The 18,231-nt window shown below is 40.4% G+C and overlaps 1 protein-coding gene across 5 annotated transcripts; it reads right to left on the reverse strand.

Annotated features, from left to right (window-relative positions):
• Window positions 1-187: 187 nt before the first annotated feature.
• Window positions 188-14,261, reverse strand: ZNF311 (zinc finger protein 311). Of its 5 annotated transcripts, none has more exons than XM_044928226.2 (7): window positions 14,193-14,261; window positions 12,536-12,778; window positions 12,178-12,253; window positions 6,632-6,723; window positions 6,187-6,313; window positions 5,448-5,552; window positions 188-2,903 (listed from the first exon to the last, which is right to left on the reverse strand). In XM_044928226.2, the coding sequence occupies exons 2-7, from the start codon at window positions 12,623-12,625 to the stop codon at window positions 1,315-1,317; spliced, it is 2,079 nt and encodes a 692-aa protein (XP_044784161.2). In that variant the 5' UTR covers window positions 12,626-12,778; window positions 14,193-14,261; the 3' UTR covers window positions 188-1,314. The 5 variants fall into 5 exon arrangements, with proteins under 5 accessions (XP_044784161.2, XP_044784160.2, XP_044784166.2 ...); XM_044928225.2 differs by having other exon boundaries at window positions 12,918-14,237; XM_044928231.2 differs by having other exon boundaries at window positions 12,572-14,237.
• Window positions 14,262-18,231: the final 3,970 nt, after the last annotated feature.

The following is an 18,231-nucleotide window of genomic DNA, read 5'->3' on the forward strand; positions in this document are numbered from 1 at the left end:
TGTCTGACACTTGTGATCCCACAGACTGTAGCCCATCAGGCTCCTCTGTCCATGGGATTTTTCAGGCAAGAATACTGGAGTGGGTTGCCATTTCCTTAGCCTTATTGCATGTGTATATTTAATTCTGTCTGCAGTAAGAATCTGTAACATTTGAAAGAGAAAGGATAGATGTTAAGAGACACTGAAAGACTTGAAAAGATATACATTTATTAATCCTTGTGAAAGAGCATTTCATATGTCATGCAGATAGATAAAACAAATATTTAAGAAATCAACACCTTGAAGACCTTTTAGTACATTTATAACAAAGTGGGACAGGCTTCATGCTCTTTCCATATGTAAACTTCCACTTGAGCTGTGTACACTTGACTTCTCTGTGTGTACTCAGTCACATCCAACTCTTTGCAACCCCATGGACTGTAGTTTACCAGGCTCCTCTGTCAATGGAATTTTCCAAGCAAGAATATTGGAGTGGGTTGCCATGTAGTGCTCCAGGGCATCGCCCTGACCCAGGACCTGAACCTGCATCTCTTGCATCTCCTACATTGGCAGGCGGATTCTTTACCACTGCGACACCTGGAAAGCTCACACTTGACTTCTATTTATTTGTAATTAAAAAAATCTGCCTTTGCCTTGTCTTCCTTCCTCTGCTGAATCTCAGAAATTCTGAATCTATATAGAAGAGTACCATTTAAGCTTTAATGTAAAATTTGCTGGAACTTCCCTGGTGGTCTAGTCGTTAAGACTCCTTACTTCCACTTAAGGGGCACAGGGTTGGTTCTTGGTCAGGGAACTGAGAACTGTGGCCAAAAAAGATAAAAAAACTTACTAAAAGTAATCAATGTTTATGAATCAAAAAAATGTTCTGTGCTAAACTGAGGTATAGCTTCACATTCAAGAAATGTGGTACAGGATTACAGAAATTGCTCAGAGAAGTCTGAGCATTCAGCAGGCATTTGTTTAGAATTTACCAGTTACAGGATCCATGACAGGTTTCTTAATTTTTTTATGCTTCAATTTCCTCATCCCACAGGGACGTTGTATGATTAAATTATTTAAAACTGTAAAGAATAGTGCCTGGCATGTGTAGGGCACTAGTATGTAGTATTACAGTACTATTATTGATAGACAAAATCTTGGAAGTGAATGTGCTCACCAAAGAAACACTGAATGGGAAGGTCAAGGACAAAGGCTTGAGAGATCTCACAATTAGAGGGGTCAGGGAACCAGGAAGAACCAACACAGGAGACAAGAGTGATCAGTATAAGACGTAGAAGAAGAAATGATAAAGTGTAAACACCAGAATCACTACTCTCAGTTGTTGGTGGTCAAAATATTGATGAATGAAAAGGTCTGAGAACCAGTTACTGGAGAGAGAGATTTCCCACTCTCTCCACGTTTGTGGGTTTCCCACACTCTATGTTTTCTTTTCTTATGTCTAGTAAGATTTGAGCTCACTCTGAAAGCTTTTCCACACTCGTCACATATATAAGGTTTCTCTCCAGTATGAACTCGCTTGTGTCCAATCAGGGCTGAGCTCTGACGGAAAGACGTGCCACACTCATGGCAGGTAAATGGCTTCTCACCCGTGTGGATTCTTTCATGCTGTCTCAGGACTGAGCTCTGATGAAAGACCTTTCCACACACCTCACACCTGTAAGGTTTCTCTCCAGTGTGGATTCTTTGATGATTGGTCAAGTTTGATTTCCCACTGAAAGCTCGACCACAGTCTGAACATTTATAAGGTTTCTCTCCAGTGTGGATTCTTTGATGGATGGTAAGGCAGTGTTGATCTTGGAAAGTTTTCCCGCAATCACCACATCGATGGGGCTTCTCCCCAGTATGTCCTCGTTCATGAGCCCGGCATTTGCAGTTATGATGAAAGGTTTTCCCACACTCCTTACACTTATAAGGCTTCTCTTTGGTGTGGATTCTTCTATGTTTGGTGAGCTCTGCCTCGTTGCTGAAGGCTTTTCCACACTGAGGGCACTCACAATGCTTCTCCTGAGTGTGGAGTCTTCTGTGTTTGCTTAGGTCTGAGCTCCAGCTGAAGGCCCTCCCACACTCATTGCACTCATAAGGTCGCTCCCCAGTGTGGACTCTTGTGTGTTTGATGAGGTCTGAACTCCCGCTGAAAGCCTTCCCGCACTCCTCACATGCATAGGGTTTCTCCCCAGTGTGGCTCCTGCTGTGGATGATGAGGGAATGCTTAAACTGAAAGGCCTTCCCACAGTCACTGCATTCGTAAGGCTTCTCTCCTGTGTGGATGATCTGATGCATCCTGAGACAGTACCTGGTCTTGAAGGCCTTCCCACAGTCACTGCACGGGTGTGGCTTCTCCCCATTGTGGGTTTTTTTATGTCGGCAAAGAGCGGATCTACTACTGAAGGCCTTCCCACACTGGGTACAGTTAAAGGGTTTCTCCCCTGTGTGGATTATCTGGTGCATGGAAAGTTGATTTTTGGTCTTGAATGCTTTCCCACACTCATTACACACATAGGGTTTCTCGCCAGAGTGAATTCGCTCATGGAGAATTAAGTCAGAATGCCAACTGAAGTTTTTGCCACATCGGGTACATTCATGCTGTTTCTTTTCCGTAAGAACTCCATACAGAATACATTCTGAGTTTGGACTGAAGTGTTTTATAAGTCCCTTCTGGTTCTTTCCTTTCCTGAAAGTTACCTTATCACAGCTTTCTTTCTCTTCTCTCCATTTCTCCCTCACAGGCATTTCCCATTGATTCTCTAATTTGACATCTTGTACACAAACTTCTCCAACCTCTGGATCCTGGGAAACAACTTTTAGGAGACTTTTAAATTTCACCCAGCATACTTCTCCATTTTCAAAAACCTCCTGTTCTGATCTTGCCTTCTCACTCTCAGGCCATGTCTTGGCAGCTGATACTTAAACAAGAAAATAAAAATGTCAGATAGAGGAAAGGAGATAAGTGAGTTGGACAGGGGAAGCAATGGTAAGTTGTTGGCAGAGTAAATGACTTTCTCACGCTTGAAGAATTGCTAACATTATGGCAAAGGTCAAAGGAGGCTGAAACACTGAAAAGTATGAAGATATTCAAAACTGAGTAAACCTGACATAAATCTTTCCAAAGTCTACCCATGTTCTAGAATCTCCTAGTTTCGCAAATTATAACTTCATACACCTAAGCCCCTAAACAGGAAACTGGAAATCATTTTCAACTCATTCTAATACTCACTAACGTTTTACAAATGTTACCGGTGAAGTGAGCTGCAGAGGTGGCGCTCAAGTGCCAGTGCAGCCCCCTTTGTAAGGATATGTCTGCTTTGTTCCTGACGGTGGACCTTGGGGAGCCATATTTCTGTGGTGTACCTCTGCCCACTTGGGTAGGACAGGTTAGATCTGGGGAAGACCTGATCCAAACCAGACCAGATTCTCTCCTCATGAACTCTGGAATCATGATATGAAAGCAGGTAAGGCCCGGCTCTGAAGACGGCTGGATCTTTAGCACTTAAATTTGAGTGGTGTTGGGATATGGGTGCTGTATAGGGGATGGAAAGCTCTGTCACTGGGACTGACAAGCAGAGATCGATCTGCCAAGAAAGAAGAATGGAGCAGACCCACAGAGTAGCAGAGAAGACAGCTGGAGAGCAGGGCCTGATGGCATTCCAGCCCTTCTTAAGCCTCCTGTATACTTGCTTTTAAGTTCTATGATACCCTGAATAATAAGTAAATTTGTTTTCTCTTGCTTAAGCTAGCTTGAGTTAATTTTTACTATTGGCAACCAGAGTCCAAATCTATCTCTTATTATCTCCTAACTCTATCCCTTCTTCATTTCTATTTCTAGTGCATTCTCACTAGCTAACTTCAATACCCCTCAAAAGTCCTTTAGTCTGCTTCCTCTCTAATCCATCTTGTACACTGCTTCTAGATTATTCCTTCTAAAAATCAAATCTAATCACATCACTTTTTAGCTTAAAACACTTCACTGGTGCTCCATAGTTAACCAGACAGGAAGTAAAATGTACAGTCAAGAGCCCCAGCTCACTGTCCTAGTTCTGACACCTAACAACTGTGCCAACTTGGGAGGATGATGTAACTTCTCTCTGTGACCCATTGTTTTTATCGATAAAATGGGGTCTAGGTTACCCATGATAATGAAATGAATCAATGTATGTAAAGCACCTGCATCACTGAAATAAGTACTTAATCATCTTACCTGTTAGTATAAGAATAAAGTTCAAGGTCTGTAGTTTACCAAAAACTCATTCAGTCATGATCTTGCCCCTGTCCACTGCTTCTGTAGTGTCTCCACTGGCTACTGCAAGTCCTTTGCTCTGGTCATACTGACCTATTCACAGTTCACATTCTTATTCCCCTCTGCCTAGAAGGACTCTCCCCTCCTTCAACGAAATGACCTCACTTATTCCACATAACTTAGTTCAGTTGTCATTCCTCCTGCAGTCTTTTGGTCCCCAGGTCAGATTTAGGTGTTTTTCCTCTCTGTTTATGTATATCAGGTGCTTATCCTTATCTATATATCTCAGTAACTCCCATCATACTGGACTGTATAATTACTTCTTTACCTATCTGCCTTCCCCACTAGAAAACAAGCTTCTGGAAGTCAGGGCCCATATCTTATCTGACTGTCTATCTGTAGAACCTTATGTAATAGCTGGCACATAACAGTTGCCCAATTATGCTTTTTAGATGGAAGGTAGGACGGAAGAGTAGGTATTTGGATAGGGAAGCTGGAGTTGCCCTGTCAGCAAAGGACAATTTTTTTTGAATGATAAATGTAGAAAATAGTTTAAATGAAGAGCTGGTAATATTTCATGACTCACTACATAAGAGGTTCAGGGAATGGAAAGAAAAGTAAGAAAGAGGTAGAACCAGATATAGAAATAGGGAGAGCTTAATGAAGAGACAGCCTTGGAGGGAGAGATGAGTTTGTCTTTAGATATGTTGCTTCCTACATGACAATGCAATATTCAAATAAAAATCAGGAGTTAGAAACATGAGACTGCTGCCCAGGAAAGAGGTAAAAGTTAGCACTGTCAGTGTGGCAGGCATCCAGCTTCACAATAAGAGAGAATAGAAAAAGACAAGGGTCAAAGGCTCAGGACTCTGAAAGAGGGAAGGTCCTGAAAAAACAAACAAACAAAACCCCCTAAAATCCAGAGGCAGAAAAGCAATGTTCTCTGAGCATTGCAGTAAATGATACACAGAGGGCAGATAAATTGTCAGAGCCTTTTTGCAAGAAATTGAAAAAATTCTATTAGATATGTTGCAAAGAGCCAATTAGATAGTGACAGAATAATTACCCAAATAGTATGTTTTCTCTGCCTTTAAGATTTCCTAAATAGATTTCTCTGGGCCCTTGAGGATGGATGGCCCACCACTAAGAACATTCTATAACCATTTTGTCACGTGAAACACACAAGGGGACAGACAGCTTCTCTGGCACTCACCTGGATAGGAGCAGCTCAGGAACTCCCAGTCCTGTCGATCCTGAACATAGGGCTCTGCACCTTGCTCCAGACGGGAGATCAAAGGTGGTTTAGAAAATGAAAATCCTGTTTGTACAGAGGAAGAAGGAATAAGTGTGTATAGCAACAAAGAACTGTCCTAACATTTACCTTGATCCCTCTGTTTGCATATGAAAATAGGAAAGAAATGTTTATTTGGGCAGAGAAAAGGGTTTATTCAGGGGTCTGGTAACCTGTAAATGAAACAGGTTGAAGGACTTTCTCAGAAGTCAATACTCAGAAAGGCAAAGAAAGAGTTTCTGGAAAACTGTTGGTTGGTTATATTTTCCCTGTTCTTTTTAGGAGAATGGGAGTTTGTAGAGGAAGGCTAACCTACTTTCAGCCACTAGGAAGGAGTTCATGACTAGGTGATGGATACAGAGCATTTAATAGAAAATGAGAGGCTTGAGGAGGCAAGAATCTAGGGAGAACAGAAGCTAAGCATTTCTGTTCTATTCAGAGAGAGTTTCATTTCAGAGAATCAGAAAACAGCAACTAAGTTAGCCAGGAAATTATCTTGCTATGTAAACAGGGACAATTCAAAACTAATTTGGGAGGAAGATGCTGATGATAAAGAACAAGGGCTCTGATTTTCAATATGAGACCTCATACTCATCAACAAAACAATGAAAAGAAAAAGGAAGGGAGAAAGTACTAAGCCAAGTGCAGGGAACGTTCTTACCAAGTGACACCATGTTCCCATAATTTTCCAACATCACATCTTTATAGAGGTGTCTTTGAGCGTGGGTCAGACACTGCCACTCCTCATGACTGAAGTTCACAGCTACATCCTCAAATGTCACTGACTCCTGAAACAACATGTTCCTGCTTTTGTGGGAGGAAATTTCATAGTTCCCTCAGGAAACAGAGGCAGAAGAAAAGAATTTGTAGGGAGAAGGTTTACAGAAGTGAAAGGCTGTTACTGGTTGGTGTATATCTGGGGACGAGGTGAAAAGGAGCATAGGCTTTCAGTAGCAAAAAATAACGAACAAACAATCCACAAATGGTCTGTCATCCAAAAAAGCATCTCTTATGAGAGGGAGCACCTGGACTTGGGAGTGAGGACAAGGCCACATTTAGGAGACAGTGATATATTTTCAGGAAGGAAGGAAGGGGCCTTAGCTCACTTGAGGCTGGCTCATCACTGTATGTTTTGCTCCTGGCAGGTTTCCTTGGCTTCCATCTCTGGCTAAGGCAGGGCACTGAGGAAATGGTAGAGCTGAGAGAAGGGAAATAAGCCTAGAGTCAATTCAGCACAGTGTTAATGAAGCCTACTTTCATCCTCTCCTCCCCCAACCTAGAAGCTTATGAAGCTCTGATCTAGGGGGTAAGTTGACTGTGTTACACTATCCTCTTTCTCCGATATTCCTCTAGTCTCAGTTTCCAGTGTGAGGTATCATGACTTGGCTAGCAGCCAAGCCAACTGTAAGTGCACTCTTCTTTTCTCTCACCTACTAAATCCTTTACTCTGTCTCCCTTTATCCTAGAAGACCTAAGAGGCCCAAATCACTGACTACCAGCTTAATATGATAGCTTGACTTCCTGTATTTGAATGTTGCAGTAATTTTGTCCAGAAAGACTTGGGGTGGAGGTGGAGGGGAAAAAAGGACAGGTATGCATCAGAAATATCCACAGAGGGACTTCCCTGGTGGTCCAGACACAAATATGATCCTTGGTCAGGGATCTAAGATCCCACTTGCCACAGAGCAACTAACCCTGGACACTGCAACTACCAGCTGAAAGACCCCGCATCCACAATTAAGACCCAATGCAGCCAAATAAGTATTTTTTTAAAGGAAATATAAATAAATATAAATAAAAAGGGATAGGTCCAAAGCTGACTTCCTTATGTAACTTACTACTTGGTCTACCTCCACTTAGTTCATTAGAAAAAGTTTTTCTCTTGTTATTAGAGAAAATCACTTCCCTGCTTTGATTCTGAGTCTTTTTCCTGTTAATTCCCTAGTATTAAGCAATTCTGCTCCCCGCCCCCAACTGCCCTTCCAGTATAGTATAACACACACCACTTTTTAAAATGCATAAGAAACTTTTTCAGAGTGTACAAATGACCAAGTATGATCCATATGGATTGGGAAAAAAGTACAGTTTCACATTACGGGTTAATGGGGCCCTGTTTTATTCCTTGCAGGCCAACCTGGCCTTTCTGTAGCTTCAGTGTTTATGGTGGTTTATCTTTCTTTATAGTTATCAACATACTCCCCAGTCTAAGACCATTCCTTTCTGGTCTGAAGTCACCTATTGGTAAGACTCTAGGGTCATCCCTTGGCCTCAGGACCCCAAAACTCTCACTTCAATTTCACCAAAACCTCAATTTAGGAAAAAATTGGCTTTTTCTTCAGAAATATGCGAAGAAGATTCTTCTTTGGTCTATGTCATCCTTAGCTTTTGATCAAAACAGGTCTGTGTTCAATCATTGTGGATTCCACACAGTTTCCCCACTATCTCCTCTGAAAGTCTGTTACTTTATAACTCTTTGTCTCAGAAAGTTGGTTGGTTGGCAAACCAACCACCTGGCAGGCACAGAGCTCACAGCAGATACACGCTTTGTTCTGAAATGTTCCATAACAGTTCTTTTCCTTATAATATCAATAAACTTTAACCTCCCAATTTTTTTTTCAGTCACCATTTTATAATGAACATTTTCAAATATACAGAAAAGTTGAAAGAACTATATGGGAAACATCCATATACTCACCACTGAAATTCTACTATTAACATTTTGCAATATTTGCTTTATCACATATCTGTCCATCTAACTATCTATAAATTCATTTTATTTTTTGTTGCATTTCAAAGTAAGTTGAAGACATCAGCATACATCACCCCTAACACTATGCCACATATTATTAACTAAAGTTGAATATTTGTTTACATTCTTATTTTTAAAGTAAAATTTATATACAGTAAAATGTATAAATCTTAAATTTTTGACAAAGCATACTCTTATTTAACTCAAACTCTCCTCCATATGCATCCCAGTTGGATTTTTACCATATCTTCTTCATAAATTACAAAAGTTTTGTTACTTTGTAGTGGCTTTTTTTCCTAAGTGTTCCTTACATTAAAAACTATTTTTAAATGTGGTAAAAAATATAAAAGGAAATTTACCATTTTAACTATTTCTAAGTATTTCAATAGTGTTAAATATTCACAATGGGGGGCGGAGGATGAATATGTGGAACATAATTTTTAGGGCATCAAAATAGTCTGTATGCTACTTTAATAGCAGATATACAGTATTATTCATTTGTAGAAACCCATATAAATGTATAGCACAAAGCATGAATCCTAATATAAACTGCTGCTGCTGCTGCTAAGTAGCTTCAGTCATGTCTGACTCTGTGCAACCTCATAGATGGCAGCCTCTGTCCCTGGGATTCTCCAGGCAAGAATACTGGAGTGGGTTGCCAATTCCTTCTCCAATATAAACTAGGGAGTTTAGAGTTTAGTTAATAATTATGTGTCAATATTGGCTCATCGCTTGTAACAAATGTACCACACTAAAATCATAAGAATGCTCAAACTACCACACAATTGCACTCATCTCACACGCTAGTAAAGTAATGCTCAAAATTCTCCAAGCCAGGCTTCCGCAATACATGAACCGCAAACTTCCAGATGTTCAAGCTGGTTTTAGAAAAGGCAGAGGAACCAGAGATCAAATTGCCAACATCTGCTGGATCATGGAAAAAGCAAGAGAGTTCCAGAAAAACATCTATTTCTGCTTTATTGACTATGCCAAAGCCTTTGACTGTGTGGATCACAATAAACTGTGGAAAATTCTGAAAGAGATGGGAATACCAGACCACCTGACCTGCCTCTTGAGAAACCTGTATGCAGGTCAGGAAGCAACAGTTAGAACTGGATATGGAACAACAGACTGGTTCCAAATAGGAAAAGGAGTATGTCAAGGCTATATATTGTCACCCTGCTTATTTAACTTCTATGCAGAGTACATCATGAGAAACGCTGGGCTGGAAGAAGCACAAGCTGGAATCAAGATTGCCGGGAGAAATATCAGTAACCTCAGATACACAGATGACACCACTCTTATGGCAGAAAGTGAAGAAGAACTAAAGAGCCTCTTGATGAAGGTGAAAGAGGAGAGTGAAAAAGTTGGCTTAAAGCTCAACATTCAGAAAACTAAGATCATGGCATCTGGTCCCATCACTTCATGACAAATAGATGGGGAAACAGTGTCAGACTTTATTTTTTTGGGCTGCAAAATCACTGTGGATGGTGATTGCAACCATGAAATTGAAAGACGCTTGGTCCTTGGAAGGAAAGTTATGACCAACCTAGACAGCATATTAAAAGCAGAGACATTACTTTGCCAACTAAAGTCCATCTAGTCAAGGCTATAGTTTTTCCAGTGGTCATGTATGGAAATGAGAGTTGGACTATAAAGAAAGCTGAGTGCAGAAGAATTGATGCTTTTGAACTGTGTTGTTGGAAAAGACTCTTGAGAGTCCCTTGGACTGCAAGGAGATCCAACCAGTCCCTCCTAAAGGAGATCAGTCCTGGGTGTTCATTGGAGGGACTGATGTTGAAGCTGAAACTCCAATACTTTGGCCACCTGATACTGAGAGCTGACTCATTTGAAAAGATGCTGATGCTGGGAAAGATTGAGGGCAGGAGGAGAAGGGGACAACAGAGGATGAGGTTGCTGGATGGCATCACTGACACATTGGACATGGGTTTGGGTGGACTCCGGGAGTTGGTGATGGACAGGGAGGCCTGGTGTGCTGCAGTTCAGTTGGATACGACTGAGTGACTAAACTGAACTGAAAATCATAACAGATCTCCAGAACTTTTTCATCTTGCAAAACTGAAACTCTATACCCATTAAACAACAAAACAACAACTCTATTTTTCCTTCTCCTCAGCCCCTGGTAACCACTGTAGTGATTTTTTTCCCCAGGAGTTGGTGATGGACAGGGAAGTCTGGCATGCTGCAATCCATGGGGTTGCAAATAGTCGGGACAGACTGAGACTGGACTGAAGTGAACAGTGCATTGCGGCTTGTGACATCTTAGTTCTCCCACCAGTGTTGAACTTATGCAACAGCAGCAGTCCTAACGACTGGAGTGCGAGGGAATTCTCTTCACTGTAGTGATTCTTAAACTTTATTTCTTAGTTTCTGAATTTGAAAGATCAGTTAAAAATGAACTTGGGGGAATTCACACATGGGTGAGAATCTCTTCCTTTTCTAAGGACACTCATCTCATCATTGGGGTCCCACCTTCATGACTTCATCTAAAACTGATTACTTCCCAAAGCCTCACCCCTAAATTTAACACTGGAGTGGGGGTTAGGGCGTCAACCTATGAATTTTGAGGGGATATATACATTCAGCTCATGACAAAACTATTTGTTAAAGCAATGTACAGATATTATCCAGGATGAGATTAACTCATTTACATATTATGCTAAGTAATTGTAAACCTTATGACCCTAAAAATCACTTATAGGAAGATAATTCAATATATTTTGAGAAAAAGAAGACTGGAATACTCAGGTCAGATGTGAACCATAAAGTTATATATATTTTTAAACTTTTAAAAAAATGAAATAGAATTAACAACCACGTTAAGCAATATCCATTGTTTTCTACCTCTTAAATTTGTGATAAATATGTTCTATAGTATTAATTTTTCCTTTATGATTACTTTACAGTAGAAATTTCAAGATTTCTCTTCTGGAAGTTCCAATAATATGCTTAGAAATTCATTTTACCTTTTTTTTTTCTTTGCACGTAATATGTATCATCCTAAAAGCCTATTTTAGGGGTGTCCCGGTGCCTAGTCCTCTGTCTAATAGCCTCTGTCTATACAAGACAGTAAAGAACCCGCCTGCCAATGCTGGTTAGGCGTAAGAGATGCTGGTTCCATCCCTGGATGGGGAAGATCCCCTGGAGAAGGGACTGGCAATCCACTCCAGTATTCTTGCCTGGAGAATCCCATGGACAGAGGAGCGCGGTGGGCTACAGTTCATAGGGTTGCACAGAGTCAGACACGACTGAAGAGACTTAGCACAGCATACAAATCTTATCCACTTTTCTCTTCATATATGCCACTGAAGAGCATTTCTAAAGCCCAGTCCCACATTTCCCCTTCTTTATTTTTCCCAGACTTTCACAACAAAACCTTTGCTCCTTCTTTTGCCATGGCTTTATCTTCTATTTCTCAGTTATACTATAATGTAAAAATCTCAGGGTTAACAGATGTACAGAAATAAAATGACATACAATCAAAATTTACAGTTGGTAAAACTGGGGAGACATTACCAAATTATACAAGTTTAACATGTTCAAATATTCATATACACATATGTAAGTTACTTGTCATATATATATTGAGTTGAACATATAATAAGTGGATGAATACATTCACTATCTTCCATAAACTGCTTTGAAGAATCTTTTCTTATGAATTTTTATTTTTTTCCAAATTTGATTTAAGATGAGGGCAGAAACTGAATAATTTAGTTCCTATCAATACCAGGAAAAGCCTAGTATAGAAATAATAGATTTTTCTAAAATACTCAATAACGAGCATATTTCCAGGGCCCAGGAAGCATCTCTCACCTAGTCTGTGTCCCTGCCCCATTTTTAGCTGCCATAACTCCTGCCACAATACCCTGTGTACATTACCTCTTTCCTGTAGGAACATGCTATCAGTGATGCAAAGCTGGTTTGGTGATCCTGGACTCTCATCTGATACCACGATCTATTGCAAGGAATAGAAAACATTTGGAGAAGTTATGGAGGGACAGAAAATTTATGGGAAGCTGCATATTGGTTGGTTATGCAACCAACTATAAAGTTCTATTCGTGGAAGTCAACTCTCCAAACTATCAAAAAGGGTGAGAAAAACATGGGCTCAGTCTCTGATATACCTTATGAAAAACAGAAATGGCATCCAATTATTCTATAACTTAAAAACATCACCAAGTAATCCAGAAAAAGTATTTTGAAGGAGAAAACTTCCTCACAGTCAATCCAACCTCACCACACTTCCAACGCTTTCCTCCTTTCCTGGACTCACTTCTTCTTTCTCCTTGTGATATACTGCAGATTCTCCTCTTTTTACCTGCTGCATGTCTTCTTTTCCAGTCTTCTTTCTTTCTTTTCTTTTCCAGTCTTCTAACACTGTCCGAGTTTCTTCTCTGCTGGTTGGATCCAGCTCCTAAAGTCAATCCTGGCTTTGCCCAGATAACCAGTTTTGAAGTGGCTCCAGTGGATATCAGCCTCCCTTCAGAGATATAAGCCTTGGTGAGACCAGTCAAAAGACTGCTCTTGACCCACAGGGCAGCTGCTTTTTGGTTTGATGTATCAATACTGCCCTAGATGTGGGGTTTATCAGCAGTAATAAGCTAGAGGTGATCCCATACCTTGTTTTCCTGTATATTTGATGAAGGGAAGAGAGAATAGAGGGATGTGACCAAAGTGAAAAGAAGGAATCACTGAGAATCTGGAGTATCTATGAGAGATGAGGGAGAAGAGGAACAAATTGAAGATGATAATATATCCAGAATACAACTTCTCCTGCCACCATCTTGGCCCAAGCCACCATTGCCTGCCTTGACCTGTATTGTGTTAGCCATCAAACTGGTCTCCTGCTTCTGTCCTTGTCTTTTGTCTTCTACTTGTCTTTTCTCAATACAATAAAGTGGGCTATTTAAAACTTAGTTGGATTATTTCAGCTCTCTGCTTAAAAGCCCTCAATGCGTCTATCTTACTCAAAATAAGGAGTAGCATATAAGGCCCTAAAGAATCTCATTGCATCGCCTCTGTTCATTCAAAATAAAAGCTAAAGTCCTTACAGTGGCATATAAGTCTACAGGGTTGCTATTACTTCTCCTACTATTCTCCCCCCCATTCAACCCCCTTCAGTCCCGCAGATCTTTCTCTTCCTTTTTAGGCACGGTTCCATTTTAGGGACTTTGCACTGGCTGTTCCCTCTACCTCAAGCTATCCTCAAGATGAATAATCTTGCCTCCTTCAACTGTTTGCTTGCATGTAATCCTCCCTAGGAAACCTACTCTAGGTGCCCTATTTAAAATTGCAGACTACCCCCTCCTTCCAATCCCGACATGCCTTGCTTTCACCTATACAGCACTTTCCAACAAGGTGCATAAGTTAATTATATACTTTCCATTGTTTATTGTAGGTCTTCCTTTCCCTATAATGTAAACTCCTAGGCTTTTGAGAGCACGGACTTTTTGTCTATTTTGTTCACTGATCTATTCCCAACGTTTAAAACAGTGCCTGCACCAGCAGTCTCTCAGCTAGAAATTGGCCAAATGAAAGAACGCACGAATGGATGCTGCGGAGGAAAATAAATGAGAAAAAAAAAAAAAAAAAAAAAAAAAAGTAAGGGGCCGCTGAGAGCAAGAAGAGCGCGGGGGAGGCGGAGGAAAAAGCCCTGGTGGGGCAGGAATCCGCGGCGGACTCCAGATCCCGGGGAACCTGGCCCCAAAGCCCCGCCCCATCCCCGCCCGCCGTTCCGGGCCCCTGGGAGGAGGTGTATTAATATTAAGATTTAAGTGAAGCAGGTGGCGGTGTCGGCCTCCTTCCAGCCGCCCCTCGGTGGGTTCGGAGACCCCAGTGGCAGCTTGGGAGCCCGTCAGCTACAGTCCCATCCCACGTTGGCTGGAGACACAGACCTTCCTGCCGATATTCTCCTCTAGAAATGACAAAATAAAGGAATCTATTCTAGCTCCACTTCCTAGTCCTTCAATAATCATTTCCGGTGACTTTCTAGGAAATCATCAACTCGCTGGTTGAGGAGTTCCCTAGAAACCCTCCGCAACCGCAGCCCAAATGTGTTATTTCTTGTTTTACTTTCTTCAGAATGCATCTGTTAAAATAGAACCACAATGTCATTATCCCACCTATCAAAATTAAAATAACTCCCGGGTACCATCTAATACTGAGTCCATATTTGAATTTCCCAAATAGATAAAATATGCTGCTTTTTTGAATCAAGATCTAAAGTCTATGTACTTTATTTGGTTATTTGTCTTAACTCTTTTAAAATTTAGATCTAGAATAGTTCCTCCATCTTTCACTTTCTCCCCTCTCGTACACATTTGGTCATTTGTCCTGAATATTCCACATGCTGGCTTGGTCTAAGTCCATCCCCATTTAATCTGTTTCTCTAGCCTTGTATTTGTTAACTAGATGTTAGCTCTAAAGGTTTAGAGTTTGGTTTACCTTTATGGGTAAGCATTATTTTTACGTGGTGCTACCTACTTCCGTTTGCTTTACATTAGGAGGCATATAAAGTCAGATAATTTCACTCTCTGTGAGGCTGAGATCGATGAGTGAATCAGCATTTGCTAGTTGGATCCTTCCAGGTAAAGTTCATCAACCTTTCATCTGGTGGTTTCATCCACTGATGATCTTTGCCTGAATCAAGTATTTTATTGCAAAACCGGGATTTTCTAATTCAGTTTTTTTTTTTTTTTTTCACATTTATGATTTGGAATTCCTTTTAAAAGAAGGATTTTATCTCCTTAACCTATCAATTCAGGGTTGTTTGGTTATTCTGAAATGTGAGTTCTAACAGAAAAGACAAAATAAATGTTTACCTTTCTATTTAACTGCCAATTTTCAGGGTAAACAGCCGTGCCCTAGGTGCCATGGCTGCTGTTATTACACATTAACCATTCTTCAAAATAATCATCAATGAGCACTGCCTTCCAGTATTCATACTTTTGTGTAGCTTCTTCCCATATTATACCAATTGGTTTGTGTGACCGATTGAGTATGGCAGAAATGATATTATGTTACTTCTGCTGCTGCTGCTGCTAAGTCGCTTCAGTCGTGAACGACTCTGTGCGACCCCATAGACGGCAGCCCACTAGGCTCCTCTGTCCCTGGGCTTCTCCAGGCAAGAATACTGGAGTGGGTTGCCATTTCCTTCTCTAAGGTGTGAAAGTGAAAAGTGAAAGTGAAGTCGCTCAGTTGTGCCCGACTCTTTGCGACCCTATGGACTGCAGCCTACCAGGCTCCTCTGTCCATGGGATTTTCCAGGCAAGAGTACTGGAGTGGGTTGCCATTGCGTTCTCCGATGTTACTTCTAATATTAGGTAATAAAAGAAACTGTGGTGTCCATTTGGTCTCTCTTTTTCTCCCATAGTCTCAGATCACTCACACTGGGGAAAGCCAGCTGCCATACATTAAGGAGAGACCCAGGTGGTGAAGAACTAAAGCTTTCTGCCAACAGCCATATGAGTGAGTTTAGAAGTGGAACTGTCAGCTCTCTGCCAAGCCTTCAGATGACTGCAGCCTGGGTCAACAAATCGGCTGCAACCTTAAGACAGAACCAGAACCAATCTTTAAGCTGCTCTCAGGTTCCTGACCAGTAGAAACTGTGTGAGATAATATTTGCTGTTTGACTCTAAATTTGGGGGTCGTTTATTATGCAGTAATTGGTAACTAATATTTCTTATTGTTTTCTTTTTTTGAGCATCATTAACTCACAGGTTTTTAAAAAACATTCAAGGAGGTTTTTTTTTTTTCCCTTCAAAGGAGTCTTTTTTTTTCAAAAAATTATTTATTTATTTATTTTTTGGAGGCTAGTTACTTTACAATATTGTATTGGTTTTGCCATACATTGACATGGATCTTCCATGGGTGTACATGTGCTCCCCATCCTGAACTCCCCTCCCACTTCCCTCCCCATCCCATCCCTCTGGGTCATCCCAGTGTACCAGCCCTGAGCACCCTGTATCATGCATTGAACGTGGACTGGCGATCTGTTTCACATACGATAATATACATGTTTCAATGCCATTCTCTCAAACCATCCCACCCTCACCTTCTCCCAGAGTCCAAAAGATTGTTCTATACCTCTGTATCTCTTTTGTTGTCTCGCATACAGGGTTATCATTACCATCTTTCTAAATTCCATATACATGCGTTAGTATACTGTATTGGTGTTTTTCTTTCTGGCTTACTTCACTCTGTATAATAGGCTCCAGTTTCATCCACCTCATTAGAACTGATTCAAATGTATTCTTTTTTAATGGCTGAGTAATATTCCATTGTGTATATGTACCACAGCTTTCTCATCCATTTGTCTGCTAATGGACATATAGGTTGCTTCCATGTCCTGGCTAATGTAAACAGTGGTGTGATGAACATTGGGGTACACTTGTCTCTTTCAATTCTGGTTTCCTTGGTGTGTCTGCTCAGTAGTGGGATTGCTGGGTCATAAGGCAGTTCTATTTCCAGTTTTTTAAGGAATCTCCATACTGTTCTCCATAGTGGCTGTACTAGTTTACATTCCCACCAACAGTGTAAGAGGGTTCCCTTTTCTCCACACCCTCTCCAGCATTTATTGTTTGTAGACTTTTGGATAGCAGCCATTCTGACTGGGTGAAATGGTACCTCATTGTGGTTTTCATTTGCATTTCTCTGATAGTGAGCGATGTTGAGCATCTTTTCATGTGTTTGTTAGCCATCTGTATGTCTTCTTTGGAGAAATATCTGTTTAGTTCTTTAGCCCATTTTTTGATTGGGTCATTTATTTTTCTGGTATTGAGCTGCATGAGCAGCTTGTATATTTTTGGGATTAATTCTTTGTCAGTTGCTTCATTTGCTATTATTTTCTCCCATTCTGAAGGCTGTCTTTTCATCTGCTTATAGTTTCCTTTGCTGTGCAAAAGCTTTTAATTTTAATTAGGTCCCATTTGTTTATTTTTGCTTTTATTTCCAATATTCTGGGAGGTGGGCCATAGAGGATCCTGCTGTGATTTATGTCGGAGAGTGTTTTGCCTATGTCTTCCTCTAGGAGTTTTATAGTTTCTGGCCTTACGTTTAGATCTTTAATCCATTTTGAGTTTATTTTTGTCAAATGAGTCTTAATTGCAGTCATTATTATATTTTCTTTTTGATGTTTAAGTGATTCCATCTTTGGCCAGTGGGAGTCCCTTTATTTTGTTTCCTGTGTTATTTTCATCTAACTCTGAATCTTTGATAGTTTTTTTTTTTTTTTTTTAGTTCTGGCAGGACAAGATATTTCAGGATCATTTTCTCTATTTCCTGCTCCAGACCTGGAATTAGCCATTTCTCCAAGGAGTCTTGGTTCCTTTCAGTGGGATGAGTGATTGCATAGGTTTGTGAATGGTTATAACTTCTTTTACAGCTTATCAAAATCAAATAAAATTAACTTCATTATGAGATTGAATTCATACTAAATTACTTGGTAATCAGGTACATGAGAACCTAAGCAAGGTCCAAAGAGACAATATAGGGAAATCATTTAACACATTACCTGGCATCAAATTTCATGATTCAAATAATAGAACTGCAAGTCTGAAAGAGACCCTAGTTTTGACCAAGTAAGATTCATTCATTCACTCTTGAGAAACCTGAGGCCCAAGAGATTAAAATTCTGTCTAAAACTACAAAGGAGGATAAAATTAGAAAAGAAACTAATGACTCCAGAGTCCTGGATCTCATACTGGGGCTATTTTGATAAAAAGCAGTCTTCCAGACCTATCGGGGCTTCTATCTATTCAAAAATAAAAGAGATTTGAAAGTACTTGGCACATTAGTTATAAAACAGTGTTATGGAAAGTTCATCAGTCTTATGTTTTGAAGACCTGATTCCTGGCTCTGCCACTCACTAGCTTGATATTTTGGGCAAGTCATTTAACTAACTGCTTTGCATCTCAGTTGCTGCACCTGTAATAC

This window comes from Bubalus bubalis, chromosome 2 (genome assembly GCF_019923935.1).
Source record: "Bubalus bubalis isolate 160015118507 breed Murrah chromosome 2, NDDB_SH_1, whole genome shotgun sequence".
NCBI classification, from domain to species: domain Eukaryota; kingdom Metazoa; phylum Chordata; class Mammalia; order Artiodactyla; family Bovidae; genus Bubalus; species Bubalus bubalis.

Bases quoted from the DNA above. Each gene is read 5' to 3' on its own strand.
- ZNF311 (XM_044928226.2), bottom strand. From the start codon at position 12,625: ATGCAGCAGGTAAAAAGAGGAGAATCTGCAGTATATCACAAGGAGAAA. The intron at 5,553-6,186 runs GTAAGAACGTTC...CTGTACAAACAG, and splicing joins TGGGAACATGGTGTCACTTG to GATTTTCATTTTCTAAACCA. The intron at 2,904-5,447 runs GTGAGTGCCAGA...TTCTTGTTTAAG, and splicing joins CCTGAGCTGCTCCTATCCAG to TATCAGCTGCCAAGACATGG.